We start from the raw sequence: 27824 nt of genomic DNA, 5'->3' as shown, positions 1-27824 counted from the left end.
TGCTGCCATATCTGTTCTGTTCTGGCATCAGGTAGTCCTGACAGAGGTCTGTGGACAGTTGAATTTTCCATGTGTGTGATTCCTAGAGTTATCTTTGAAATGCCTTGCTGAAAAAACATGCATCAAGGAAGTGCTTGGGACAGTGAAAATAGCAAAAAAGGTTTGTTTGCCAGACAAAGAAAGGAAAGGCAATACTATGCCTGGGGGCAGCACAGTAGAAGAAAAATAGATGGAACAAAAAGTGTCGTTTGTGGAGTGCCAGGTCTGGAATTTCAAAGTTTTTTTTTGTTTGTTTGTTTTTGTTTTTAATTTTAGAACTGACCAGCTTGTTGGAAGATGACACTTATTCCTACTTGAAGCTGCCATTTGGAAAACAAACACTAGAAGAATGAGGAAAAATCCAAGCCTCCGCTGTCTTTTAGCACTAGCTATTTTATGTTTAACAAGCTTAGTACATAGTCAGGAGATAGGTGAGTGTATATAATTCAACATCTACTTTTTCTCTGTATCTCTGTACTGATAACACTTAATTATGTTGCTTTCCTAGTATATGTATGTTCAAAAATCTTCACCTCTGTGGTCCCTCCACTGTCCACAGGATAGAGGTGTCGCTAGGCCTGGTCTCTGCTTTCCAGCAACCAGTGGCATTTTGTAAACCAGTGCAAAACGGGGTGCACAATGTAACTGTGATAGCCTGCATATGCACTTGGTGTAAATGCCTGCATCGAGACCTTCTTGCTGTATATGTCAGCTGTCTGTGACAATTTCACACATTATCATTAATTGCCCTTCTATCATTAATTGGCCTCCATGTGGGACAACAGAGGAGAGCAAAAAACTCATTAAGTTTATCATCAAAGCTTGCGGTTTTGCCATTGGCCCCAAGCCTGCTTATTAGGCTAGGCTAGGAATGGAGACAGCTGCCTGTGTCATTGCACACAAATATAAACCCAGATTTCTTGTACTTCTAGAAAGTAGTGTGGCTGTCACAGTCTGTTGCTGTCTGTAATAAGGCACACAAAAATCATACAACAGTTTTAAAATACCAGTCAGACAAGTATGCAGTAAACATGTAAAATTAATGGCTATAAATATGAACAATAGCAGTTGTTTTGCAGTTGTTCACTGAAGTTCTTATATGATTTCAGGTTCTCCAGAGGACCCCCAGAATTTAAAATGTGTCACACACAATTTACGTAAAATGGTCTGTACATGGGATGTCTCTTCTAGAAGAAGACATGGACAAACTGACTTTTGTTACACTACCAAGTAAGTATATATACCTGGTTGCAAACTACCAAACTGTGATGAAAGTATAGTTATGACTCAGTCGCAGCCCATGGAATTTGTGATGCTGTTGTTTCCTAAGAATCTGCCTGTCGGTTGTCCTTGGGTGGTGCTCTCTTCAGGCAATGTTAATTCAGGCAATGGAGGGGTTTCTGGCAAAGTTTTTTTTCATGCTAACAATTCTCTTGCCAAAATCTCCTGCTTGCTCTCTTCAAAGGGCTGGAAGATCCTCTCAGTTACTCAGACTTCTCTGTGTGTCTGCCTATCCCTTGCTCAGAGTTTTCATAAGGGACATCTTCATACCATACTCAATCCAAAAGGAAATGATAGTTGGAAGAAGAAAATCCTGATGTTACGTGCCAAAGTGGTAGAATATATGACATAAGTGTCAAGATTCACGTGGAAAAACATTAAAAATCTCTTGGTGACTGTCTTATATATGAATTTTAAGTCGTCTGGAGATCATTGTGTTAGAGGTAACATGAAGATGAGTCCACAATTGCAATAGCCTCTTGGAAGTAAACACACAGTTGAAAATTTCAAGAAACATTAGAAAACGTGAATCTTCAGTATGTTTTTCACTAAGGAGAACTACATCTGCAATTCCCCATGCTGTGGGCCTGCCAAATACTTATCATGTGCTAGGGATGAGTTCAAATCCTTTTTGCATCTTGATCCTGCCCCCAGTCCAGATATTTGTACTGTCTTTTTTCCTGTAAATTCTGCAGGCAGCCCAGACTTTTCCTTGGGGTCCCAGGACTTGGCTGCACTTCTTCCACCTACATGCTTTTCTTTGTCTAGTTATTCCTCCCATGTTGCCAGCTATCATTTCTATACAAAAATTGCATATATGTGATACTGTAGCCAGAGTTCAGGAGTGCAGAGTTGACGAGGTACTGCCCTCAGAACAACAACAGCTAAATAGCTGCTGCTGTTTCTCCTTAGCAAAGCAGAGCAAGCTTGGGACCCCAAAGCAGAGTCTGAGGGATGAGCTTTGTGCGGACCTCCCTGAGGGAAAGAGGTTTTATTTTTCAGTTTCCCAAACAATCTCTAGTGATATCCCAGTACAGAAGAGGAATGAATGCTGTTCTGAGCACTCAGGTCTCAACTGGCTTTCACTAGTCCAGTGTGTTGCGTGAATCTGGAAAGCTCAACTCAAGCTCTTGACTCTAGCTGATAGGAGTTCCAAGGTCCTGTTCCAGTTCATAAGTGAGTAATAATCTCTCAGCAGGAAGTCTGGCATTGTTCTCTTTGCTTTCCTTCCTCCCATCATTGCCCCAAGAGGAAGATTTGGATTTTTCCAAACTTTTTTCCTTTCTAGTTGCATATCAATGATTATGAGCGAAGGGACTTGACCCATGCATTGTTGTTTTAGGTATGTATCTACGACCTCCAGACAAAGGCCAGATCACATTGTGCTGAGCACTGCACAAACATAATGTGCAGACTGTATTTCCATCTGGAATCTTAGTTGTTCTCTCCCCTGCCCTCTGCTCTTTCCCCACTAGCTGAACAGCAGCAGGGAGCTGAAGAATTTGTTTTGAGATGGGGACACAGATGGGTGAACATGTGGTTTGCATCCATATACCATCACTTAGGGAAGAAATGAAAGGAGAGGGAGTCAGGAAATATAAGGAAAGAACAGGAATACTATTGAGTTTTGCTTTTTTATTTAGTTTATTTTGATATTTTATTTATTTATTTTGATTCATGGTGACTATAAGTTCTAGAAACGTGTATTCTGGTTAAAAAGTCAGTTTTTCACTTTGATGTGTTCTCTTAACAGCTGGGTAGCTAAATCATACAACTAGTGCATGGTCTGCCACTATGAAAAGAGTCTTGAAAGAAGAAGGAAGGTCTGTTAATCTGATTCTAACCAAAGCCCATACAAGTGTTACTCCTTCATAAGACTTGATATGGAGCTCTTTTCATTATATTTCAGGGAATTTGTGTTTTATTGCTGTCCTAGGAACAAGACTTAACTTGTCTGAACTTCCTATCAGCCGAAATACCTGCTTAATCCTCTCTGCTTTTTTTCAGTGACCACCCTCTTACAGAGTGTTTTAAAACTAAGGAGAAAAGGGTCGAGATTCCAGTCCCAGAGAGCTCCACCACCATTAAAATAACCACAAACAGCATTTCTGGAACTCCTTTTGCTACCAGAGAATTTGAAATTCGCAAGAAAGACATCTGTAAGTGTCAGGTTTTATGTATGTACATAAAGCCTTTATACTATGATTAAAAATGCTCTTGGATTGTATATGCTTGCAGTTTTCTTTGGCAGTATTCCTGTATTAAAATGTTGATGTGCTAAGTCCATATGAATCTATGCATATATAAAAGGTTGCTTTCTCTCCTCCCTCAGGGAGAAAAAGAACACCACTCTATGCATATATCCTAGCAGAGAAATGGGGGACAGAAAGTGAGGATAATACAAAGCCCAATACTGTTACAGTACCCTAATAAATCTGTGTAATTGTTTTCCTTGTTACATGGAAAAAGAAAATAGTTACTACTCTAAATACAAATAGGTTAAAAGAAAAAAGTTTTTAAAAAAAAAAGTAAAATAGTTACTACTCCACATTCTGAAGTACCTACACAGAGCATAAAGTGCATTTGCTCAGACTCGACTTGCAAAAGGCAGATTAAACTTCCTCTTGCCCTCTCTCCTCTCTGAAATGCTGAACAACTACAGAATGAAGTAGTTTATTCCTGCAATTTTGCAATACTTTAAGGGTAGTTATATGAAGTGTCACTCCTCACAGGCTCATATTTTCTTAAAATATACTCAACGTAACCATTCTGTTCAAATGCATATGAAACTGTGCAAATACATCTATGCATGGAAGCTGGGCTGAATCATACTGGAGTCAGTGACAAAGAAATTTTCCTAATTCCTTTCTTCTATAGGTATAAAAAAGCAAGAAAGCATCTCCAGGTTGAGGCAGCTGTGCTCTACATTGCCTCCTACCAAGATGATAGCACTGTGGCTTGGTTTGCTCTGAGGAAATTTCCCCAAGTTTGGATTTCAGTGTTCAAAAGCTGATTCTCTTATCCTAGTCAATATGTATGCTTGCAGCCTCCCTGCCTTGAGTTTCCTTCAGCAAGTGTACAGACTTACGCATTCTCCATCTTTATAGCTGTTTTGTTAAAATAGCAATCTCTATCTCCCCTTCCTACTCCAATGCAATCTGTTCCAATGGTTTTAGCCATTGGCATTATGCTGTGGATTTCCAATTTCACTTTTCCCTGTTGGTCAGGTTTAGCATCACTAGCTGCTTCCAAGTGTTTCTTACAGAAGCAGAACTTAAAACTTCTGGACTATTTGACAGCTATTGTTTTCCTTCAGCTTTATGTCTTTTGGTGCTTCTCAGTTCCAGTTCCAGCTTCACTAATCATCCAGGTTCATAAGTTGTAAGCATTGGCACCATCTGCCACACTTGCTTATAATTTATTCTTTGGTTTTTGCTTGCCTCCGTATTCCTTTAATGCACCCCAACTCTAAATTCAGTAGTCCTTCTTATCCATGGCTCAGTTTTCTCTTCCACTGAAAGCAGCTTAGAAACCTTGAACAAAACAGAACTAAAAAATATGTGGGGAACAGACTGGGTCCCCCAGCATCTTGCTGCCTCCAGGCAGGATGGGCCTCTCCAGTTCCTCACAAGATATCCTGCATAGCATGTTAATCGTGCTGAACATATTGCAGGCTCTCAAAGCTTTGGCCAGGACCCAAGCTGGATAAATCACACATTTAAAAAACAGGATTTATCCTGCACCAGGCCCAATTCCACTTGAACTGCTGTAACCTTGCCTGCTTCTCAGCCTCTTGCTTCACCACCACCCATTTGTAGAAGAGATGCTTCTGTTTAACATCCTTGTCCTGTCCCCATCACCATGTCATGCCTTTTATATTTCTTGTAGCTTACAATCATATTCCTCATGATCCTCTCCAGAGCCTCACGTGAGCTTCTTGCACACTGTGCTTCTGCTCTCCTATCTCTCTGCTCTTGCTTTTGTTGTGAATCCCCCCTTTTCTGGAACACTCCCTTCTTTCTTTGGAGGATTTTATATCCTCCTCCCTAGTTGAATTCTTCTGTATACTTCAATTATCATGTACACTCTCTGTGGCGTTGGATGAAAGTTGTGAAAAATACCATGCCTTCCTTGCTGCACATTATGAAGAGTTATATTCACAATCACTTACTCACATGTCTGCATGCTGAGATGTTAGAAGAAACTGCTACCTGGTGACTCATCAGCACCTGTGCTTTCCTGGGAACTTTGCTGTTCAAGTAATGACAGAGCACATCTTGTTCTAATCACAGAGGTTGAGTTACATGTTTGTATGGCTAGTAGCCAATTCAGAGCACAGATGTGGCTGTTAAACACCTGTAGGGTTAGTGTTGCTGACTAATAACTTGAATATGGTTTTTTCCTCCCCCCTTCTCTTTTTCAAGCATTTATTCCACTTGCTCCACACATTCTTAGTTTAACACCTGACTTTCCAACTTCCACATTAACTCTGAAGTGGAGTGATAACGGATCAATCTTCCCATATGGACTGGATGCCTTTTGGCAGATTGAGATTCTCCGTAAGGAAACAATGGAAAAAGTCACACAAGTAAGTCCTTTATGAAAAACATATATATGCAGTTTTTGCCCCCAGTAATGTAGGAGGTCATTTGGAGAAAGCTGACAGTAATGCAGATTGTAGGGCTTTGCAGAACCCATGTGTAGTCATGCTACTGGTAGGTAACTTTTTGGTAGCTTTCAAAGTTTTGTGCAGACACTGGGTGTTATGCTGTCAGTACTTACACAGCTTTTTTTCTTATTTTTTAAATCTAGTACCTTTTTTTTTTTTTAATTTAGAACTTGCTTATGAATTTGGCAGATATTTTACACGATTGTTTCTGCTTTATTTCTCCAGTAGTGTCTCAGGTCTTGGTGGTCTGCGAATGTTGTTTGCTTTTCCTTGTGACTTTTCCTTGTGATACCTTCCCAAAAGAAAAGTCCAGATGATGTAGCCAAACTAATTCATAAGTTCTTTGTCTATTTAAGTATACCAAGCAATTTACTCAAAACAGGGGAATAAATTATTTTTTCTTTGTCTCTGATGCATTTTTAAAGGATATTCTCTTTGCTGTGCATCAGTTTCTGGAGTTTTAAAAAATTCCTAGGAAAGGGGCTGTAATTTCTGTTATTTGTGCAACATCTCACTTACAGGAATGGTGATAAACAGATATCAAAATTAATATGCTTCCGTATATTATTTATGGAAGCCATAGATTTTTCATATGAAATGGGTCTTTCTTTCACTTGTTCTGACAGTGAGTATTCAGGTTTTACTGATTTCTTTGAAATAAATAGAAAAGCCAATTCCAATTACCCCAGAACTGTTCTTTCAAACAATGCATTGTTTTTTCACCAGTAAATCACTAGATTCCGTAACCTTTCATTACATGAAAAAAACTCTTTTCTGAAAGGTTATGTTTTTCAGCAGTCATTAGGCAATATATATATATACCAGCAGGTATCCTGAGGACACAGCTCAATATCATGAATTTAACCAGAGTTTGGCAAATGGAACCCACATTTTTTCTAGGTGAATTTGTAGACCTATTCTATACTTTTTAGGTTGGAGAAACTACAAAATATGTAGCCTGGTATTGAAATTTGGAAGAATTTTGTTTTGGAAATGTTGGAGCATAACCCAGTCTAGGAGAAGCTCCGTGTTCTGGGGTGCAACATAGACCTTTTGAAATGTATGACAAGCTGCCTGCTATCCCTCAGATGTCTATCCTATGGTATTCCTGGCAGGTAGCTTACCTGGCTGGAGGGCTGTTTAGCATGTCGGGCTTTTATTCAAGTAAATTCACAAAGAAACTGAAAGTTAGGTGAGACACCCTGACCACCTCTCAGGAGTTTGTTATTTACCTCACTTAATTTGCCATTCCATTGACAGCTCTAAGATCGTATGTCTTTGTTAACAACTGTTCATATGCTCTCTTTGTTTTTTGGGGGGAAAACTTTATAGGTAACTTATTATTCAAAACTGACCCATGAAGACATCATTCTTTCTTGGAACTGGACATCAGATATGCCTTTGGAGTGTACATCACATTATGTGAAGATTCGCTGTTTTATTAACATAACACAGTTTGTTGGCCACAAGGATTGGAGTGACTGGAGCCCAGTAGAAGTGTCCCCTGGTATGTTTGTTCCCGTACGACCACACAGACTTTGATTGCTTTATGAAAACTAAACCAAAGTGAGAGGGAAAGTGTTTAGGCTTTGATGACTTGCTGCTTGTGGGGGCATTTTGAATAGAGAAATGATGTAACCATTGGTTAATGAAACCTAGTAAACATTGATTTGAGTGCACTGATGTACTCCTGAGACATGTTTTAGCTGATTGACAGCATATTTGTAGCGAATTGTTCACATTTTGTTTTGTTTTTGTTTTTATTTTCTTTTCTTCCTTCTCTGCTAGGAAAAGATACTGAGCCCCATGGGAGTGGGGTTTTTCCTCAGGACACTGTAGTGGCAGTTGGTTCAGATGTGACAATTTGTTGTGTTCATGAAGAAGGACAGCAGATAAAACGGATGACTTATGGACCAGAAGTATACCCACTAATACGTCTGAGCAGTCGGAGCAGTGCAATCAGAGTGCTAAATGCCAGTGCTTCAGACACCAGTGGGACAAATGTAGTGTGCAGTCTGTCTGAGGATGGGATGGATGGAACTGTCTTGTTTGTGGGATGTATGTATAATTATGTTTACTAACCTTACGAAAATCAAAATAATTTTGAGAACCCTAGGGTTCTGCTAGTAAACAGATGCTATTGTGGCTTCCCTGCTATTTTCTGGTTTTTAGTTTCTGAGGATGAGCTGGGATTTTACTTACAGCCATAGAATCATAGAATATGCTGAGTTGGAAGGGACCCACAAGTAAGGATCATCAAGTCCAGCTCCTGGCTCCACACCACCCACATATCAAACCCTATGTCTGAGAAGCCTTTGTCCAAACGCTTCTTGAACTCCAGCAGTTCGGTGCTGTGCCCACTGCCCTGGGGAGCCTGTCCCAGTGCCCAACCACCCTCTGGGTGCAGAACCTTTCCCTAACCCCCAGCCTGACCCTCCCCTGTCCCAGCTCCATGCTGTTCCCTCGGGCCCTGTCGCTGTCCCCAGAGAGCAGAGCTCAGCGCCTGCCCCTCCGCTCCCCTCGTGAGGGAGCTGCAGGCCGCCATGAGGCCTCCCCTCAGCCTGCTCTGCTCGGGGATGAACAAACCAAGGGACTGCTGCTTTTCACACATCTTGTGACTCTAGACCCTTTACCATCTTTGTAGCACTCCTTTGGACACTCTCTAACAGTTTTATGTCCTTCCTATACTGTGGTACCCAAGGATGCACACAGTGCTGGAGGCGAAGCCACACCAGGGAAGAGCAGAGCAGGACAATCCCTTCCCTCGACCAGCTAGCAATGCCGTGCCTGATGCACCCCAGGGTGCAGTTGGCCCTCCTGGCTTCCAGGGCACACTGCTGGCTCATGTCCAACTTCCCATCAACCAGAACTCCCAACTCCCTTTCTGTGGTGCTGCTCTCCAGCCTCTCATCCCTCAGTCTGTATGTGTAGCCAGGGTTGACCCATCAAACTTGTTTGTGGAAACTCCATCACATGGAGGTGACAAGGGCTGAGAGGATGAGGGGAAGGAGTATTCATGTAACTACATGTGAGATTCTCCTATAAACTGGTGTAGTGTCAGCTTTCCTTCTTGATATCCCTTCATAATGCACTTCACCATTATCTGAAATACTCAGTAGTTTATTAACAGTTGAAGATTTGTACTCAGTTTTTATCACTTTCAATTTACATCAATTTCAGTTTGGTCCTTAACAAAGTAAGAGGAAAAGCAAGAATAGTAAGTGAAAAAAAAATATTTACCAACCAGTCAAATGAAAGTAATAAAACAGACTTGAAGCAGTAACAGATGCTCGTCCAGGCAGTAGCTTCTTGGGAACTAACGATAGTGAAGGAATGCAGCTGACAATTCATCTTCCTTGGATAATCTTTTAAATATTATTTTAAAAGTTTCTTTAAAGATGCTGAATCATTGTGCATCTTCTCTGTGTAACCTTGCCAGCCTCAGAAATCTCTTCCAGATTCAGCTACCTCTTGAAACAAACTGTTGAAAGTACATGGTTCTTCTTTCCTATAATTGGTCACTTCAGCATTTTGTGTGTTTTCCCCATAGTGGTTACAAGAGTTGTCATCTTCCAATAGCTCCTGTTCCCCATTGCACACTCTTATGTTTGAACTTAGGGTCCTCGGGATTGAGGGACTCATTTTGAAAATGTGTTCCGAGTTTGAGGCTGTGCCTCCTCTCACCAACTTTGCATATTCATTGTCTGATAGCAAATGCAAAACAGAATCCAACCTTTTATGACTTTAAAGTGAGATGCAATTTTTACATTATTTGTGCACTGTTTGCTTCTATGCAAGAACCTTCCACATATATGTCAGTGTTCCATGTATGAAGTATGTGACAATCCCTTAGGGTTTTCCCATGCAGTAGTTTTTGCAGAAAAATGTAAGAGCTGGGACATGGTGAATTCTGTTTCTTGTCACTGTTTCTGGTACTTGCCAGCGTACCTACTTAGTGGGGAGGGAGAAGACTTGTCAGGATGCTTTTGCTGATGAGACACATTTGAGGGAGAGATGGTAGAGGAAATAAATGTGTCTCCAAACCACTTAGCTTAGTTCTGGCAAAGTAAGTATTCTTTTTATCCCTCTGCTCATATTCTGAACTACACCTGACACTGTTGCCTCTTGTGTTAGTACCCCTTTGGTAAGGCAGCTACATGGATGCTTTTCAGCTACCTCTTGAGGAAATGTGTACAGGAGTTCAGATAAGGGCTCTGCACAGCCTCACATCAGCCTGGTTACCCCATCTATGCTACCATCCCAGGAGGGCAGTCTACAGTAGTATGGGAGAAAAGAACAAAATAAAAAAAAAAAATAATCACTTTCAATGCAAAGGTGAAAATGAGACATTCAGGGCTTGCTTTAACTTTCAAACTCAGTGTGGAATTCATGCCAAAGGGAACATCTTCTTAACGTGACTTGGCTGAAGAATTTGAAGCACTGGCGGGGATGGCACATTAAAAAACGTGATACGTAACTGACAGCATTTGTAAATTGCTCAGTGGCTAAACTGACGCTCACAATTTTGGAAATGTCTTGGCAGAGTTTTAGTGAAACACTTCCAGGTCAGAGCCTAGAGCTTGTGAACATATTTGCATGTGATTTACCAGCTTACCCACCCACTTAGAAGTCTAAAGTCAAGTGTTAGTCAGTTGGGGCTGATAGTAATTATCCATTTATTTATTTATTTATTCATTTAAGAATGTTATTTATATGGTTGGAGAGTAAATATTACTATGTGTTCTGCAGCACACAGTCTAGACCTATTAGAAAAACAGAACTACTTGTGATGCTTTCAGAAAACTAATAGCCCAAAACTGTCACACTTGGTTGAGAATACATTGTCTAACTGTTTTGGTTTCCTTTTATGCTACAGATGCCCCTGATATTCCCCAAAATCTCAGCTGTGAAACATCCAACTTTGAGTTAATAAAGTGCACCTGGAAACCAGGTAGACCCAGTGGACTATACGGAAAACGAGGAACAAAGTACAGCTTATTTGAAAGGTAAAACAATTCAGCATTGTAGGAGTGGAAAGGTAGAACTGGAATATATCCATTGCTGCCTGTTACTTATTGCTCCATGTCTGCTTAAATGAGATAAAGTCTCCATTGTTTGCAGCCTAACATATTTTGTGGAAGCTGGAACTTAACTCCAAAAACAAAATTGGGAAACCTTACCCTAGTTTTGTAAAATTAAAGATGGCTTTTCCCAAAGACTTTTGCCATTATGGACTCATGACAAAATAAAGGGCTTATTGTGTCAGACTGCTGCCAACATGTGAATAAAACCAATATGAGAAAACAGGGAGATGGAAGGATTAATTTACTCATTTATTTATTTATATATATTTTTAAATATGTGCTGCCCTTGTCAGATCTTTCGGACATTTACTGAGCTTCTGCTATGCAGGATGATAGAAACTCACTAAGGAGCAATTGTAAGACAAACCAGGGGGCATTTCCCAAACTCTGCTAAGGAAAATAGCAATAAGCCTACTCCCATTCTTCTCCCAGCATCATAAACTGGAGCGTGTAGAGCAAGCAAAGTGTGCAATACCTGGAAGATATTGAAAAGGAAAAGTAACACCAGCAACATCCACAGAGAGAAGCAAAGGCTGATATTCTACTAGTTTGTCTTCCATGCTAGTCCATCTAAAGCCTTAAAAGTGAAAAATCATTACTCTGGAAAAAATCATTACTATTTTTGGAATCCCACTTGCAAATGGGATTCCATGGTAGTTATGATTAGAAGCTTTTGAGGAGTTAACAAAATTCCCATGGTGAGGAGGGTTCCGCTTAATGCCAGAAGAGCAGTCAGGGAAGGGAGACAGGAGAGGCCTGAGTCACCCCAACAGATGGGAAATAGAGTTTCATGGTGGCTTTGGAAGCAAGTCAAAAGGAATGAGGTGTTATGGTCACGCATATTGTCCAGGATGCTAGTGCTAAAAAAGTCATTGGGTAGAGTACAAAGAGGTGGGTGAAACAGAGCAGATATTCAATGGAAAGGAGCGCTAGTCACTGGCTTCCCATATTCAGCTCATTAGTGAGGATGTAGTTCCAGCTTGCTTTGCACAGTCCAAAGCTGTGATGAAATGAATATGATGCATTTAAGGATAAATATTCTCATCTTTGTCATCAGCCCACACTGAGCTATTGAAATGGAGAATGTGGCGTGGAGAAAGCCCAAAGCTCAGCTAGAACACACACCAATAGAAAAGTCCAAAGGAGGAAATTAAACTTGTGCAACTGAATGAGAGGTTTATGCTGATGGTAATTAAAGCAACTCCTATACACAGACATAGACACAGACGTAGACATAGACGTAGACACTTTGTTTTTTACCCTTAAAGATGTAGCTCTGGTCTTGGGTGTTACCAGACTGCCTCTCCTGCGTTTGATTTAAAAATGGCTGGGAGTTGTGGGTGTAACGCAGGCAACAAATCTTACTTTACATTTGGCAGGGCCAATAGAAAGATGTAATATGTCATATCTCCTTAGTTCAGAAGGCAATTAAGAACATACTTCCAATGCAAATGTATGCTGATCTGAACAAAGATACTTCAAATCAGAGTCTTACTTGTGGCTTGTGAGGTGGTTTTACAGGACCTACCCGTTTTCCAAGCTTTTGACAAGTGAGAGGATGGAAATGTTATGATAGTGGAAGATGAGTTTCATGTGAGAACAGGGCAAGTCACAACTGATGCCACTTTCACCTGTGTTGAGGTATTAGATATGTCACTGCAATCAAATCATTCTGTAAGCCGTGTGTCAGTGAACCCATTGTTCTGTAGTGTTTTCAGTCTAGACTTCTGACTGTTGCTAGAAAATACCATATTAAAAATTGTTTCCCCACTTTTTTTGATTTGTAGGATATCTGGAAAAAATGTTTCCTGTGAAGTAAATGAAATGAACAAAGAGCGTGTCTGTGGCTTTCCAGTACTGGGTGATCAAAAAACCTACAATTTCCTATTAGGTGTCTCCAATCCTATTGGACAAACAGAAGCATCACTTTTGGTTGATATAAGTCAGAGAGGTAAGAGTTATAAAGGGAAAGAGATATGGTTACTGCATGCTAGACATTTGTTTATTTGGGGTTTGAAAGAAATCTGACATAGTATGCTTGTGATTATTTTGCTTTGTTGTCACAAGTATTTTGCTTCCTTAGGTAATGTGAACTTAAAATAAGAAAAGAAAACTTAGGGCATGTCCTGAGGCAAGATTAGGTGTACAAGGAGATTTCAGTACTCCCCAGCAGTGCTACCAGATTGGATACAATGCTGGATGGATAAATGCTGCTAGTGATCTAATAATGAACAACTGCTGTTTATGTGTTGCTTCATATTCTATTATGCATTAATAATTAAAATTTAGGCATAAGTTCATGAACTGTGAGTGACCCTGTATTTCAGTGTCTGCTTATAAGGCGAAGTATTTGCAGGTTTACATCAAAAGCATTTGAAACATACAGAAGTGGATCTAAAAGAAAATAGCAGAAGCATTACCTGCTGTTGGTAATAGCCTGATCATCTGCAGTCATGAACTTATTTCATTGCACACTCAGTGTAATCAAGGAAAGGGAGAAGACAACCACCTTTCTGCTGCTGACTCTCTTCCCCATCCTTTTCTGTCTCCACAATCACAGCTTAGTATTCAAGGCTTCACAATACTTACAGTGTTCAGCCAACCTATCTGAAAAACTGAATTTGCAGTTCAAGTTTGTGTGTTTTTTATATCCTAATGACAACTACCTTGAAACTGCAATTGTAAGAGTAAATTGGCAGGTCAATTTAGCATGGAGGGAGTTTGGGACAGGGAGAGTTCATCCAGGAGTCCCTCCCTGTCCTAGTCTGAAGATTTTAAGTTACAACTTGCAAAGTTCCCAAGGTTGGGTGAATTTCATGTGTCACTGTGGTCTTCTGAAATACCCCACATTTCACTGTTTTGATTAACTAAATAGAAGATGAAATGTTTTTTTGAATCTCTGTCTCCTTATCATGCATGCCCAAAACATGCAGCTTAAGTAAATTTGTTTTCACATTTGGTAACTAAGAAGCATTTTAGGAATGAGGCTGCTTGCAGGTGTCTTTGAAGCCCAAGATATTCTAGGTGCTAATCAAATAATTTATTTATTCTGATCCTCTTCAATCTTTTAAAAACATTTTTTCTGAACTGAAATTAATGATTTTTTCTTATAGTAAGTGTTTTTTTTGTTGTTTGTTTTTTGTTAATTTTTAAGTTCATCCAAAAACTCCGGAAAAGTTAACTGTTTCTGGTAACAGCTCTACAAGCGTCCATCTGCGTTGGTTTATAAATGGCAGTTTTGCTGAGATCAGGCTTCTGTGTCAAATTGAAATTAGCAATGGTCACTCTGAGCAAAAACTGGTAAGTGTTGTTTTTACTGATTTATTATTATTATTTTGGCTCAAATATTGATCTTTTTCAGAGCTTCATTATGGTCATCTTATTAAATGATGAATACAGTAATGACTAGGAGCTCATCTAGTAAAATCAGAAAAAGTTGTGCTTGTCTCCATTGTTGCCTGCTTTCTTTATGTTGGTTGCTTTTAGGTAGTTTAGGGGAAGGTCAGTTTAACCATTGTATTATTTGGTATTTTGAGATGGTGTATTCATGCCTTCATGCACAGCACTTGATGCTGACCCTTTAGACAACAATCTGCCAACTGTGCGGACTGTCCTTCCTGTTGCAAACTGTATTAACATTCATTCATTCCAGGTCTTGCTGCGGCCCTGCAGACTTCCACAGTGGTTGTTTCTGATTGCCTCTAGTAACCTTTAGTTGGTTTAGTTTTTTTTCCCCCCATTTTCCTCAGAGAACATTTCATTTGCTTGCTGTCAGCACTTGGCACGTGTGTGGCTGTTATACGGAGTTGCTAAACCTGCTCGTGTGGCAGTGGTGTAGAGGCAGGATCAGGAAGGATTCTCCCACTGGCATATCAGTAGGTAAATCCCTGGTGAGGATCTCTGGGTAGGAGGTGGTGGTTTTGGGTGGGGTTCAGATTCCTAGTGTTTGGGTTTCCAGCTGCTGCCCAGTGTTGGTGCTCTGTCTCACTGGCTGGAGCCCTTCATCCTTATTGCCTAACTTAGCACGTGGTGATCTGTGTCAGTGGGAAAGCCTAATGGCAAAACTGCCTGTTCAGCTTTTCTGAGGTTTACCCCCAAATTCTTTGTTCATGTGTTCAGATGGAGTGTCTCTGACCAGCTCAGGTAGGTGGATGCTGAATTACACAGTCTCGGTGCACAGAGCCCAAATTTATAATATGAGCACATTAAACTCAGAGGCTGCTTTTCAACAATGCTTATTCCTCAGGTCAATCTTTAGCAGAGGTATTTTCTTACCCAGTTGCACTTAGTTGCACAGCCCTGAATGAAGTCACTCAAGCCACAGAAGTGATGCAGCTAACACTGAGCATAATTGTTATATACATTGTCTCTAAAATAATAGGGTGGTAATAAATGCGTGCTTTATAAGAGTATTTTTTTAAATGCTTTCAAAGCATTTTCAGAGTGTGGAAGCCTTAAGATTTTGTATTTGCTCTGTAATGATGTGCTAAGTAGTACCCAGAGACTAGGCACTGCGGAGAAAACCATAGGTATTGGGAATTACCAGAGGAAGAAACTGGCTTTAACATGTAAATAACAAACTCTGACAGCTCTGCTGTGTTGGATTTTGGTGTGGTGGTGAGATATCCTCACCCACAGTTGTCTGTGTTTCATTGCTCCCAACAGTTACTGTTTCTGAAGCAGTCAGCAGTGGAAATAATTGCTTGAGCATCACCCACCCCCAGCTCAGCTTAAAATAAAATAATAATAATAATAATAATAATAATAATAATAATAATAATAATAATAATAATAATAATAATAATAATAATAATAAAAGTTTTACATAGTTCTGTTTAGCCTGAATTGCACTGCTTGAAGCCTGGGGTGCATAATTGCTTATGAGCACTGGTATGGGGTCAGTAATCTGGAGCAGTGAGTGATTATAAGGTCATCCACTACAAACTTTAAAGTTTTCTGCACCTGTATCAGAGCCCTGTGTTACAGACATTTTGAAACATGGCACACAGCTTGGTAGAAGCTTTTACAACATTGTTACATTGTCTTTGGTTGCTTAATAAAAAACTTCCAAGTGTCCTCTGTAATAAAAAAGTAGCTGTGAAATTGTTATGGGTTTTTACATGGCATTTTGAGGATGTTTTCAGAAGCTTCTCCATCCATATGAGAGATTGTTGGCTTTTTTGTATTTTTCAAGTTGTCGTTTGGCTTTAGAAATGCACAATTAGTTGCAGCTTAAAATCACTTGGAGTCCAGTTTTTGGCAGCAGCTGTGGTGCACATGTGTTATAATTAGAATCAGTAAAACATATTCCCAGGCTTAGGGATTTTTATGTAGTCGTGAAACTGAGATGTTCTATACACTTGCACCATTTTAAGAATAACAGGAGAGACTAGTGCTGTGGTAAGAGCTGTGAATAGAGGCCAGCTGGGTATGACTTGGATACTATGTTTTGAAGGAAGAAGCCCTGTCTAGTATGAAGGTTGCATGATAAGCTTCTTGTGCAGATGGACTGCCTTTAGCATGCATCTGTGAATACGTCTTAGGAGAAAGTCCTTTGTCCACCCAGTCTGCTGTGCACAAGCACGATGTGAGTTCAGATTCTGAATACCAAAGGTGAAATTCTGGCTTGCCTCCTGCACAAACATTTTGCTGCTTATAGAAGAGAGGGGGCCTAGACGAGGTTGGTGGGAAGCAGCAGCTTGCTCCTCTGTGCAGAGTTCATCCTGTTGAAGGCTTACACTTTTAGGGAACAGTTATAGCAGAGGAAGTGAAGTCCATGTTCTCTCTCTTTTTCACTCAGAAGTGCTACTGACTGGTATTTCATATTTCTGTGCTATATATGACTTCATTTTGACAGACAGCTGAGGTTCTCACAGTGACAGACAGTTGGGTTCTCACACTGCTTCTCTGTATGCTCTGTCTGTCTTTGGAGAGACTGCTTTCTATCAGGCAAGCAATAGCTACGTAGGGTTTGACTGCAGCTTTTTTTTTTTTTTTTTCACGCAGTCAGTATTCTTGGGGGAAAATATCACCTTTCTTTAAATGTTGACTTTCAACATAATCTACAAGGAAAAAATATATATGTAGCATGTCAAATTCTGCAAATTTTTAACAGCACAATGTCTCCATGCCCGGTGGAAAATCCTCAACTTATACAGCTCAGCTGAACACATTGCACCCCTACACCAAATACTGGTTCAGGGTGCGCTGTTCAGCTGCTGATCACTTCTGGAGATGGAGTGACTGGAGCAGGATAGAGGAGCACACAACACTGGAAGCCCGTAAGTGTATTCAATTCTTTGATGATAAAGTGTGGAACTTGTGATGCCAAGTATTTTTAAAATTAGCTATCTAAAAAGCCAGTTTTCTGACAGATATTAAATTGTCTACTATGCAGTGTGGAAAAAAAATATGTTCTTTTTTCTTAGCTCCTGCAAGAGGACCAGATATCTGGAGAGAGAGAAGTCCTTCTGGAAAAAGTCTAAAAATCTTCTGGAAGGTAGATAGGACACTTAAAGGTTTAATATATTGTGTAATCTAACTATGAAAATCTATTTTCCTACGAATTTATAAATGAATGAAATTTATAGTCAATAAATCAGATTTTTTTAAAAAAAAAACTTTTTATATAACTATCCACTGAGATAAATATTTCGCCCAAACGGGAAGTTACTGAAGTCTTATAATTTAAGGTTTGCATTGAGAAGCATTTTATTGGAACAATTAAATTTTTAATACATCCCAGTAAAAACAAAAAACTTACAAACTTATATATTAATTTCTAAAGTTACACTTGAATAACTGTCTTTTCTGCCTGGTAGTCCAATGTATTCATCAGATACGACTGAGACATTAAATTCATATTATCCTATGACTTCTTTTAGTTTGTTTGTTTTTCCATTTTTGTTGTAATGTGCTCTGTGTCTGTTCATAGCCCTTATCCCTTTCTGAAGCCAATGGAAAAATAGTGTCTCATGAAGTTTCCTGCTACCTGCTAGAGAAACCACTGGAGTATAAAGAAGTCACAGAGCCCTCAAACAGTACTGAGATAAAACTTGGAAGAAATGACTGTGTAGTCAGTGTCGTAGCCAAAAATCATGCAGGCTCATCTCCTCCTTCAAGGATAACAACTGTAGAACTTCCAAGTGGTGAGTACTCCCAGTGGAGAGCTAAGCACCTTCAAAGTTTGGAGAATGCCTTGTTGAGTTTGATGACTGAAAATTAGATGATACTTGCTTTGTTTGTTTGATTTTGTTTTGTGTTTCTTTTTCCCACTCAGTTCTGCTGGATGGGAGGAAAAAATTACTGCTTTGTTCTTAGGGTAGTGTCTCTCCAATTAATTGCCCTCCCTGCATAAAAGAAGGGTGATAGTGTGCAGCCTATGTTGCACTTTCCTGAAGACCTCCCAGGAACAACAAGAATGAAGCTTCAAAGCATTAGTGTAGTTCTCTGATATTTATGGATCTCAATTTATTTCTGTGCATTCTTGTTGAGACGCTGAAAAGTGTTACATGCCAAAGAGAATCAGAATAAGGATTTGGTGGTGTTTTGTGCCTTTTTAAGAAGGGAATTCTCAGTTCAGTGCCTCTGAGCTCTGCAGGAGAATATTAATTAGGCTGGCCAGTAAAGTGTTGGCATCCTTGTGCTGGGAGCTGGGGTTTGAAAAGAAGGTAGGACTTCAGCTTCCCAATTAAAACACTGCCACTCTTGCTGCGGGCTTTTGTAAAGGAAAGTAGCTGAGCCATATAATGATTTTCTGCTCTTAACACTGAGCTTGTGGAGCAGATAATATCGCATATTACTGTTGAGAGTCCATGCTTTTCTGCACGCCAGGAAGAGTGTAATCTCCCAAAGATGAAACGCCTGGCTCCTTTAGTTGGTTTGCCTGGAGGATGTATGGTACTGCTTCTTCTTCCCCACCCAGAGAGCAGATATCTCAGTCACCCTTCTTGCAACTCAGGTTCTGATAAGAAAATGCCATCTCTTGCAGGAAGAAGCATGCTTTGAATGAGATTCACATCGAGAGAAAAACTGAGTTTGTTTCTATGCAAAAGAAAATCATTGCTCTTAATGTTTTTTTGTGCTTTTTCAAAACAGCAATACATAAAAATGTATTCTCAATTTGCTCCCTGGAGGGAAAAGTAATAGGAACAGATAAAAGTATAGGACAGATAAGAGAATGAAAACGCTTTTGTAGCTCTCCTTGAGCAGAAAGAGAGCTAGACTTTGGGAGCTGGGGAGGTCTCTGTAATAGGTTTGTGGTGTGGGACAGCTGATGGCAGCTGGAGCTTTGCAATCATTTTATAGCTTTCTCTTGGAATGAGCACTTGGGTTTCTGAGGTTCTCCTTGGTGTTACCCAACTTGCACTCGTTGAAGGTTTGCTCCCAAGTTGGTATAGGAATTGTCTGAGTCACTGACTGGAGTCATGAAAGATGACTCATTTACTGAACTGGATGACATTTCTACCCAAACATCTTTTCTGGCTGCTTCCTGTGTGCAGTCTGTAAGTGCTTTTAATGTCTGTAAGAGATCAGTGGCTCTGAAGCTTGAGATCTGTTGAGGTTTTGTGAAAACTGAAAACACAAACAAAGGGTACTCTGCCTTAATTAATCTGTTACTGTCTCTGAAAAGTGCTGTACAGAGTTTGGGGCACATAATCTGGCTCTCCTCCTGCAGTAGTGCTGTAGTGCTGGTACTTATTTCTACTACTGTAGATTGCAGCTATAAATACCCCAAAATGAGCGGTACTGTCCTGGGTGAAGCTTAGTCTTCTGGCTCAGGAAATAATATTGAATGTGGAATATTTAAGCATTTTAGAGGCTGTAATCACAGTCTGTAAAAAGGATTTCCTGTAAATAGGAAAATTAAAGCAGAAACATTAGAAATATGTTCTTTTCCAGCTTTATGGAAGTGTAATTTCATTGGATGTGTAATAATTTTTTTAGGGAAAAGTATTGAAAGATTCTAGCATTGACTTTACTTTGTTTAAGTATTTGTTTTTCTTGCCATGAGCAAATTAGAAAAGGATTTTACACTTAGCTGTCTGTTAAAATTATTTAGAATAAGGCAGTCCTTCAGCATTCACAGCTTGTCTGTGAGAGTGAAGTTTTCACAATGTTGCTTCTTAAAAATTGCCCTTCAGCCTTCCATGGTTTATAGCTTTAATGACATGAAATAATAGCCTCAGTAGGGAGCATAAATGAGAAAAACTCAAACCCTGAGACTGTTTTTGAAGATCTGTTGTGGGGCCACAGCTGTTGTGATGGCCTTTGGAAAACATCCCTTAGCTCTGCAGGGTCCCGTCTGACAGCCAGCCATGGAGGAAAGCTGCAGGAATCAGAAGTTATTCCCAGATCTGATCAGTTCAAGAGCAGCCAAACCTATAATAATCAGAAACAAACAAACAAACAAAAGAACTAAAAGCAAAGCTGTTTTGTTTGTTTGTTTGTTCACCCTGGTGGTGAGATTGGTATCTCGGTAAAGCTCACCCGGGACTCAACTCTTGCTGTTGATTCCCAGTGAGTAATTGTTGTCTGTGATTGGGCGAGTGACAGCAAGACAGTCTGAGAGGAACACAAAGCAAGCTGTTAGATGAAATAACAGCAGGAATTTATAGCTGCAGGCTCCTGCCAAGTTGGTGTCAAGTCAGATTTGAACCTGCCATCTGCTGTAAGTCCTTACCTTGAAAAAGTGCTTTTTTAGCCAGTCCTGAGCTGCAGTACTTCTCGTCATCATACTTAAGACTGGCTGTGGGATTGCTGCAGGCTACATCTGATTTCCAGCATTTCACAAAGCATAGCTGAGTGCACTGCTTCGAATTTCACAGTACCAGGAGTGCACTTCTTGTTCTTAGAAATGACTGCAGTTTATAAAACCTTTGTGCACTGGCTGAAAGCCTTTCTTCCAGCTTGGACTACAGATAAGTGTCTAGTCTCTGATGGATTTTTGTGTCGTCTTTGTCGTAGACAATGTCAAAACAGATCGGGCCGTGGCAATGGGGAATGGAATTTATATTTCTTGGAATTCTTACCCCAACATGACCTGTGGCTATATAGTAAAATGGTGTCATTCATCTGGGTCTGAACCCTGCAGTGTGGACTGGCAGAAATTTCCTTCCAATACAACAGATGCAGTGATAAAATCTGGTAAGTCAGAAATTGTTTTTTGTGATTCTTTCTTGGTCAGAGCCTGAACAGCAAGTGAAATGATAGCAGCACCAATACTATAGATCAAAGATTGTTGCACTGCTGTGTGCTTATGTATACAAATGAAACTGTTCTTAGCGTTGCATTTATTTTAATTTCTTATGTAGCCATGCCAAAACCAAATACCAACTCATCCTTTGTTTATTAACTATTTTGAAAATTACCTTTTCTAGCTACACTGAACAAATTTTTAATTCATCAGAACGCATAATGGTTAATCTAGGGAGTGGGGTTTTATTTGGATTCTAAACATAAACAGCCTTGCTCAGGATGAGGGAAAGACTAATCCGTTGTTTTTACATCAGGCAGATTTTTTTAAGTGTGACCTCCATGTGTTGGCTTGCTGTCAGCAATTGAAATTTCCTGGAACAGGGCACATTCCAGGTCTCTAGATGCTGGTGGGCAGATCAGGGAAATGAGACTCAGCTGCGGTGGGACTAATAGGAGCAGAAGAGGAAAGAGAGGACCCAAGAAAGATGATGGATTTTTCATTGCTCCCTAAAAGGATATATATATTTGCTTTCTAGAAGAGTTCAGCATATAAAGCCTCCATTAGAGAAATCAACTCGGAACTGTGTGCATTGGAAAGTCAGGGTGAGGGCAAATTTTGTCAAGGGGGCAGTATGTTTTTCTGCTTGTAATTACAATGCAGTGTCCATGTTTTTGTTTGTGCTGGCTAGAGCTTGCTTTTTCTAAGCCGACAATACCATGTCTGTCCTAAATGCACTGCTTGACTCCTGAGCTCTTTCCTGGGATGCTTCTTGCAGCGTGGAGCTTCCAGGCTGCGAGGGCAGGGCTCAAGCTGGCAGATTTGCCTCTGTGCTTGGTCCTGCTGGGAGAATCTCTCCATCTGGACCTCAACTGTTGCAAGATCCACTTGACTTCTATAGTGGTCCACAGTGGCATCTTGTTTAGAAAAAGATTGATGGATTTTCATTGTGAAGGTATTGACTTGCAGAAATCACAGGGAGTGGTAAATCATTTACTCAATGTATCAGACACCTATGCCCCCTTCAAAGACAAATAAAATGGAAGTTTGATGACTCCCTGGGTTTTGTGGAGTCATTCCAGACCTAGAATTCATTGCTGACGTGCTTCAGTATCACTTTTGTGAGTTCTCTGAATTATTTTTTTTTTGTACCGTTGTTGCAGTAGGTCTATGTATTTCAAAATGCATTTTTGTTTCCAAGGAGGAGGCAGGATCTACATGGCTGCTGTGGGTGGAAAGAAAAAGGATTGTTTCTGGTAACTTCAGTTTGTGTTTCCTCATGGAAAGAGTAATTTTTCCAGTTTGAGTAGCTTGTTTTGAATTCCATTTGTTTAGAACCAAAATTTCTCCAAGACCTAGATTTGCTTACTGGTCCTAAACTGCACCTGATGGCCTCTCTTTTATAAGAATTGCAAATATGGATAGTGTTTATACCTAACGCTGTAGCCTAAGACTCATTTTTTAATATATATTTATATAAGTCTGTGCCATGTGAAAGTTAAAAGCATCACACTTTATAAGTGACATCTTCTTACTGTCTGATTTTCTCTTACAGCTCTGTTTAGACCTGGAGTGAGATACAACTTTTCACTATATGGTTGCAAATCCAGTGGATATCAGTTACTGAAAAACATAACTGGGTATACGAAAGAGCTGCGTAAGTGCACTTTATCACTCAGGATCTTTACAAAGTGAATTTAGACTGTGTCTATTTTTAGCTCAGTGTTGGCAGAAGATTGAGACCAGAATCTCCATACGGTGCTACTGACTTCTGCTCATTCTCTATGTATAATTGTAATATATTTCTTCAGCCACTTCAGGTCCCAGCATGAAATATCCCCCTGTCCTTCAGCTTGTATGGTGGCATAGGGTTTGCCACCACAGAGCAGAAGTTTGCTCTGTAGGCAGCAGTCTTCAGAGCTGAAGGCACAGTTACAAGGTGAACCACAGGGATGTGGTCAGCTCTTCAGGAGAGGAGGCAGCTTGCATGGATTTGTCAAGTCAAAGCACATTTGGAGTAAAAGATGTCTACAACATTTCTGTGTATAAGAACTTTATAAACCAGAACTAGACCCTAGGGTACAAACCACTCTGAGAATTGCACTTCCCGTACTGCATTCACCACTTTTATTGTGGTTGTGATCCAGAGCAAGGCTTACTTACATGGAAATGCATTAGTGGCTGAATGCTTTCCGTTCCCAGGAATCTGAACTTGTCTTACTCTTTAACAGCTCCTGTGTAAAGTGTATTGTAACTATAGCACCCATCTTCCTTTGAAGTTTGATGTGTTTTCTGCTAGGACACTTTGCTTGGAAAATTTTGCTGCTGAATTAATCTGATCCCTTGGAAATATCATTGTTTATTTCATTCCTAAAGTTGAAGGTGTGAATAAGGCGATTTTACCAGAAACTCAGCCTTCAGCCATTTGCATCTCTGTAAAAATAATGTACAGTCTCCCAGAAGAATTTTCAGTGTACATTCTCAACAGACTTGGAAGCTTTCAAGAAAAAAGATAAAGGCTTTTGTAGGAATAAGAATACACTGGACACATGGAGGAAATTTATTAGAAACTGAGAAATATGTTCACTTTGCACAAGAGTGTAGATTTATTCTAAAACATCAGATTTGCCTTTGGTCAAATAACCATCAAGACAAAATAGATACATTCAAAAACATGAGTTCAGCACCAGCAGTAACATCGGACTAAGTCCTGTTACGTGACCTTACACAACACCTGCTGTAACACTTTCTGTGGGGTCCAGGAATTGCAGTAAGGACTTTTAATACCCACTAAGCAGTTCTTTTAAGCAGAGATAGATTTCCATGGTAGCAATGTGAAGTTTGGAAGACAAGCTATGTGATCACAAAGTTAAAGCCTTTAAAAGCTAGGCAATTTATAACTTCTGAATGTTTATGCAATCTTCTGGCGTTAGTTGCAGGAAGAATGTGTATGGGTCTCTAGCAAGGCAGCCCAAGAAGAGATTTTTCTTTCAGCTTCTGTTAGTAGATAATATTGCAGTAATTAATAACAAGGAGAGCAATAAACTTATATCTTTGTAGTGTCACCTGCTCAGTGTTTTCAATATTCTTGAGAGTGAGGGAAAGATATTCAAGAAAAAGCTGAACATGCCAGACCTGAGATAAAACTGATGCAACACTTACCCAGATTCTGCATTTAGTACTAGGGTTTATCTTACTAGCTTTCTCCTTCATAATTCTCCTTACAGCTCCAAAACGTGCACCAAATTTTACTGTAGAAGAAACTTCTTCAGATTCAATATTGGTAAAATGGGAAGACATGCCTATTGAGGATTGTCAGGGGTTTTTAGAAGGATATCGTCTTTCCTTTGCAAAAGGTGAAAAAGATGCCTTGAAGCCTAGACTTTTGGAATCAGGTAAATGAAATCTATAGATGGTAACTTCCTTGCTTAAGCTTTTTCTTCTTCTTCTTTTTCTCAATACTTGAATTTCACTTTAAAAAAAAATGTTTTTATCATAATTCAGTTGCATTAGTCACTGGTATAATTGGTCCCTGATATGTGACAAAGGCATTTGAAATAATCAACTCCTTGTGTGGGTAGCACAGTTGTTTTTTAATATAAGGCAAAAATTGGAGAAAAATATGGTTCACTGAGGCTGTGGAGCTGTGTAGTGACTAAGTGGCAGTGTGACACACTGCCCTACGTAGACATGCCCCGGATGGACGACATACGGGGGAGGTTACATGGCTATGTCTAATAGGTTATATTCTTCCACTACCCATCTTGTGAGCACACTCTGTACAGATCTGAAACATAACGCACATTAGTAAAAGAGGACAAGCATGAGAGTAAAAAATTCAACACAGGCCTGTGCTGTTTGCTGCTGTGCAAGCAAGCAGCATGACCAGGATTCTCTGTTTCAGTTTGTCTTTACACAGAGAGTTCTCCAGATTTAGTAAGCTGACTTCAAGAATGTCTTGCTAATGCTGAGGCTGTCCCCCTGAATCCTTTCTTACAAGGTATGCTTTTCTTTCTTCTTCTAAACAAACAGGGAATCCAGAACTTAAAGTTAAGAATATCACTGACCTAACAAAAAAGTCTTTGAAAATACTTGATCTTCAAGGGAAAACAAGTTACCAACTGGATCTACAAGCCTACACAGCTGGTGGATTGAGCCCTCCTAACAGCCTCTATGTGGTGACAAAGGAAGACTGTAAGTTGAATATCCCTGATCATTAATGTTCTTTAGCATAGGGGCTGTTCAGTGTATATAAAGCTGAGTTTGTTTTTTTTTCTGGTCCCTTTATGTACACTGGGCCTGCAGCCTATTTATTTATTTATTTATTTATTTATTTAGTTGCTTGTTTTTAAACACAAAAATGTTACAGTTCAGAGTGAGGAAAAACTAATTTCCTATTACAGCTATCTTAAGTTTTTTGGTAACCTACGCAAGAAAAATAACTTCTAAACTACTACTATATGGTAGAGCCTGAATTTACTCTTCTCGAGCATCTAGTTGTTCTTGTCAAGTTTCCCATGATGAATATCTGCTAATACGTGATGGGAAGAAAGACATTATGGAAATATTTACCAGTTTCAGAATTATAAACAGATGCCTCTTTGCTTTGAATTCAGCTTTATCAATCCCCTGACAGAAACAAACCCAGAAAGACAGTTACAAAAAGATGTTGACTTTGGGGAACAAGAATTAAAAAAAGTATTCCATGTGGAAGAAAGGACTAAACACTGGGGTGCAACTAAAATACACAAAAAAGTCAAACATGAAAGCACTTAACATCCATGAAGAAAGACAGTGGGAATGTATCAGAGAGCAACCCTGGGGATTAGAAGCACTGTAAACCATTTAAAAGGCAGCACAACTTGTGCAGTGCAGTGCAGTTGGCCTGTAAGAGCCATTACCAGAGATTTGGTCAGCTCAAGTAACCTGAAAGTGCAATGCCAGTGCCTACTGAGAGCAGTGGCAATCAGTGGCAATGGAAGCCTTTCACAATTAAGCAATCAGAAGGAGGTATCTGCTGATGCTGAAGTAGCTATGACTGAGTCAGCTCTATTTACAGATGGATTTTTGCCTTGCCAGCAAAGGTGAAGTTTATGGAACAGGTCACTGCTCACAGACACTGTTAGCTGTTTCTGCTTAGATTAAATGGTCTGTACTCTGTGGGACTGTTAGAAAAGGCATAAACCTTGCTGGCAACTTTGGATGATATCTTTAATGTCTTTTTCTTTTTCTGTCCCCCCAGCTGTAGGACTAATCATTGCAATTCTCATCCCTGTGGCAGTGGTTGTTCTGCTTGGAGTGGTGGCGAGCATCTTTTGCTATAGAAAGAGGGAATGGTAAATGCCTGCATTCAGTTCTGATCTTCTGGTTGTGTTTGCTTCAGTGCTAGATTTTTCCATTATTTGTGTTAATCTTTGTTTTCTGCAAATACCCAAAGATGTCAGTGGGCTTTTACAGACCTTTGCATAAAAGGGGGTGGTAAAAACACCTCATAAAAGGTGAGGAAGAAATTGAAATTAAGTTGGAGATAAGGGAGAGTTAGGAATGCAAAAAGGTTTTACAGGGGCCTGTCTCCCAGTGAGTACTGTTTATAAATAGTTCCAAAATGGAAATAAGCTGGCAACATATTGTAATTTGTGAGCTACCCACAAACACTCAGGTAGACATCCCATCTTCAGTTTCTCGTAAACATGGCATATCAGGTTCCCTAGTTAAAAAAAAAATGGTTTGCTGTTCTTTCCATTAAATACTCAGTGAAAGTATAACACACTAAATTTTTATGCCAGATGTCTTCAGTATTCTGAATTAAAGGGAAATGTCCTGACCCTGTCAGTGTATTGGCAATCTGTTTCAGGGCTTAGTAACTTAAAAGTTCTTTCTTTCCTCCTTAAAGGATTAAAGAAACATTTTATCCAGAGATCCCGAATCCTGAGAACAGTAAGGCACTGCAGTTTCAGAAGAACATCTGTGAGGTAAACCTGATTTTAAATCTAGCATTTTAAACTTCTAAGAGGTATTGCGAGTAAAGAAGACTTTTGCAAGTTTTGAGTCTTCTGCTCCTGTTGTAAAACAACTCTGTGGCAGAGGAGAGCAGGGCAAGACACTGCGTGACTTCTGTATGTATTGCAATGTATTCCTGTCTTGCCACACTAATAGGAAGTCTCTGAAGATGGGTACATTACTCCCCGTTAGTTGTTATCTTTGTCACAGTGTTAGGAGAAGTGGAAAGTCTATGTGCCACATCTCCAACTTTCTGGTAGGCACCATAGTTGGAACTGAGTGTAACATTTAAAGAACCTATTTCTTCATGGTGAGGGTGACGGAGCACTGGGACAGGCTGCCCAGGGAGGTTGTGGAGTCTCCTTCTCTGGAGATATTCAAGGCCCATGTGGGTGCCTACCTGGGCAGCCTGCTCTAAGGAACCTGCTTTGGCAGGGGGTTGGACCCAATGGCCTCTGGAGGTCCCTTCCAACCCTTTCTATTCTGTGATTCTGTGATTCCGTGAACCTTCTGGAATGGATTATACATAGCTGAGATTTGGGGAAATGGTTCTCAA

The 27824-nt window shown here is 39.9% G+C and overlaps 1 protein-coding gene across 7 annotated transcripts in view; it reads left to right on the top strand.

The window, feature by feature from the left end:
• The window catches only part of LOC311426589 (leukemia inhibitory factor receptor-like), a 114041-nt gene that overhangs the window by 78271 nt on the left and 7946 nt on the right, over positions 1–27824 (top strand). For all 7 annotated transcript variants that reach the window (XR_014686887.1, XM_084503050.1, XM_084503049.1 and 4 more), the window contains 18 exons: positions 316–470; positions 1149–1269; positions 3328–3479; positions 5745–5908; positions 7322–7496; positions 7778–8047; positions 10866–10995; positions 12861–13024; positions 14228–14373; positions 17189–17354; positions 17502–17572; positions 18008–18221; positions 21040–21219; positions 22824–22925; positions 24496–24663; positions 25301–25462; positions 26511–26604; positions 27162–27240. Coding sequence is in view for 6 of the 7 variants with exons in the window: in XM_084503050.1 (XP_084359176.1) it covers positions 389–470; positions 1149–1269; positions 3328–3479; positions 5745–5908; positions 7322–7496; positions 7778–8047; positions 10866–10995; positions 12861–13024; positions 14228–14373; positions 17189–17354; positions 17502–17572; positions 18008–18221; positions 21040–21219; positions 22824–22925; positions 24496–24663; positions 25301–25462; positions 26511–26604; positions 27162–27240 (2640 nt within the window). In the remaining variant the exon portion in view is untranslated. The remainder of the gene's footprint in view (positions 1–315; positions 471–1148; positions 1270–3327; positions 3480–5744; positions 5909–7321; positions 7497–7777; positions 8048–10865; positions 10996–12860; positions 13025–14227; positions 14374–17188; positions 17355–17501; positions 17573–18007; positions 18222–21039; positions 21220–22823; positions 22926–24495; positions 24664–25300; positions 25463–26510; positions 26605–27161; positions 27241–27824) is intronic.

This window comes from Aythya ferina (assembly GCF_964211825.1).
Source record: "Aythya ferina genome assembly, chromosome: Z".
Taxonomy (NCBI): domain Eukaryota; kingdom Metazoa; phylum Chordata; class Aves; order Anseriformes; family Anatidae; genus Aythya; species Aythya ferina.
The sequence above is the reverse complement of the archived record's forward strand: the minus strand, read 5'-3'. Positions and strand labels throughout refer to the sequence as shown.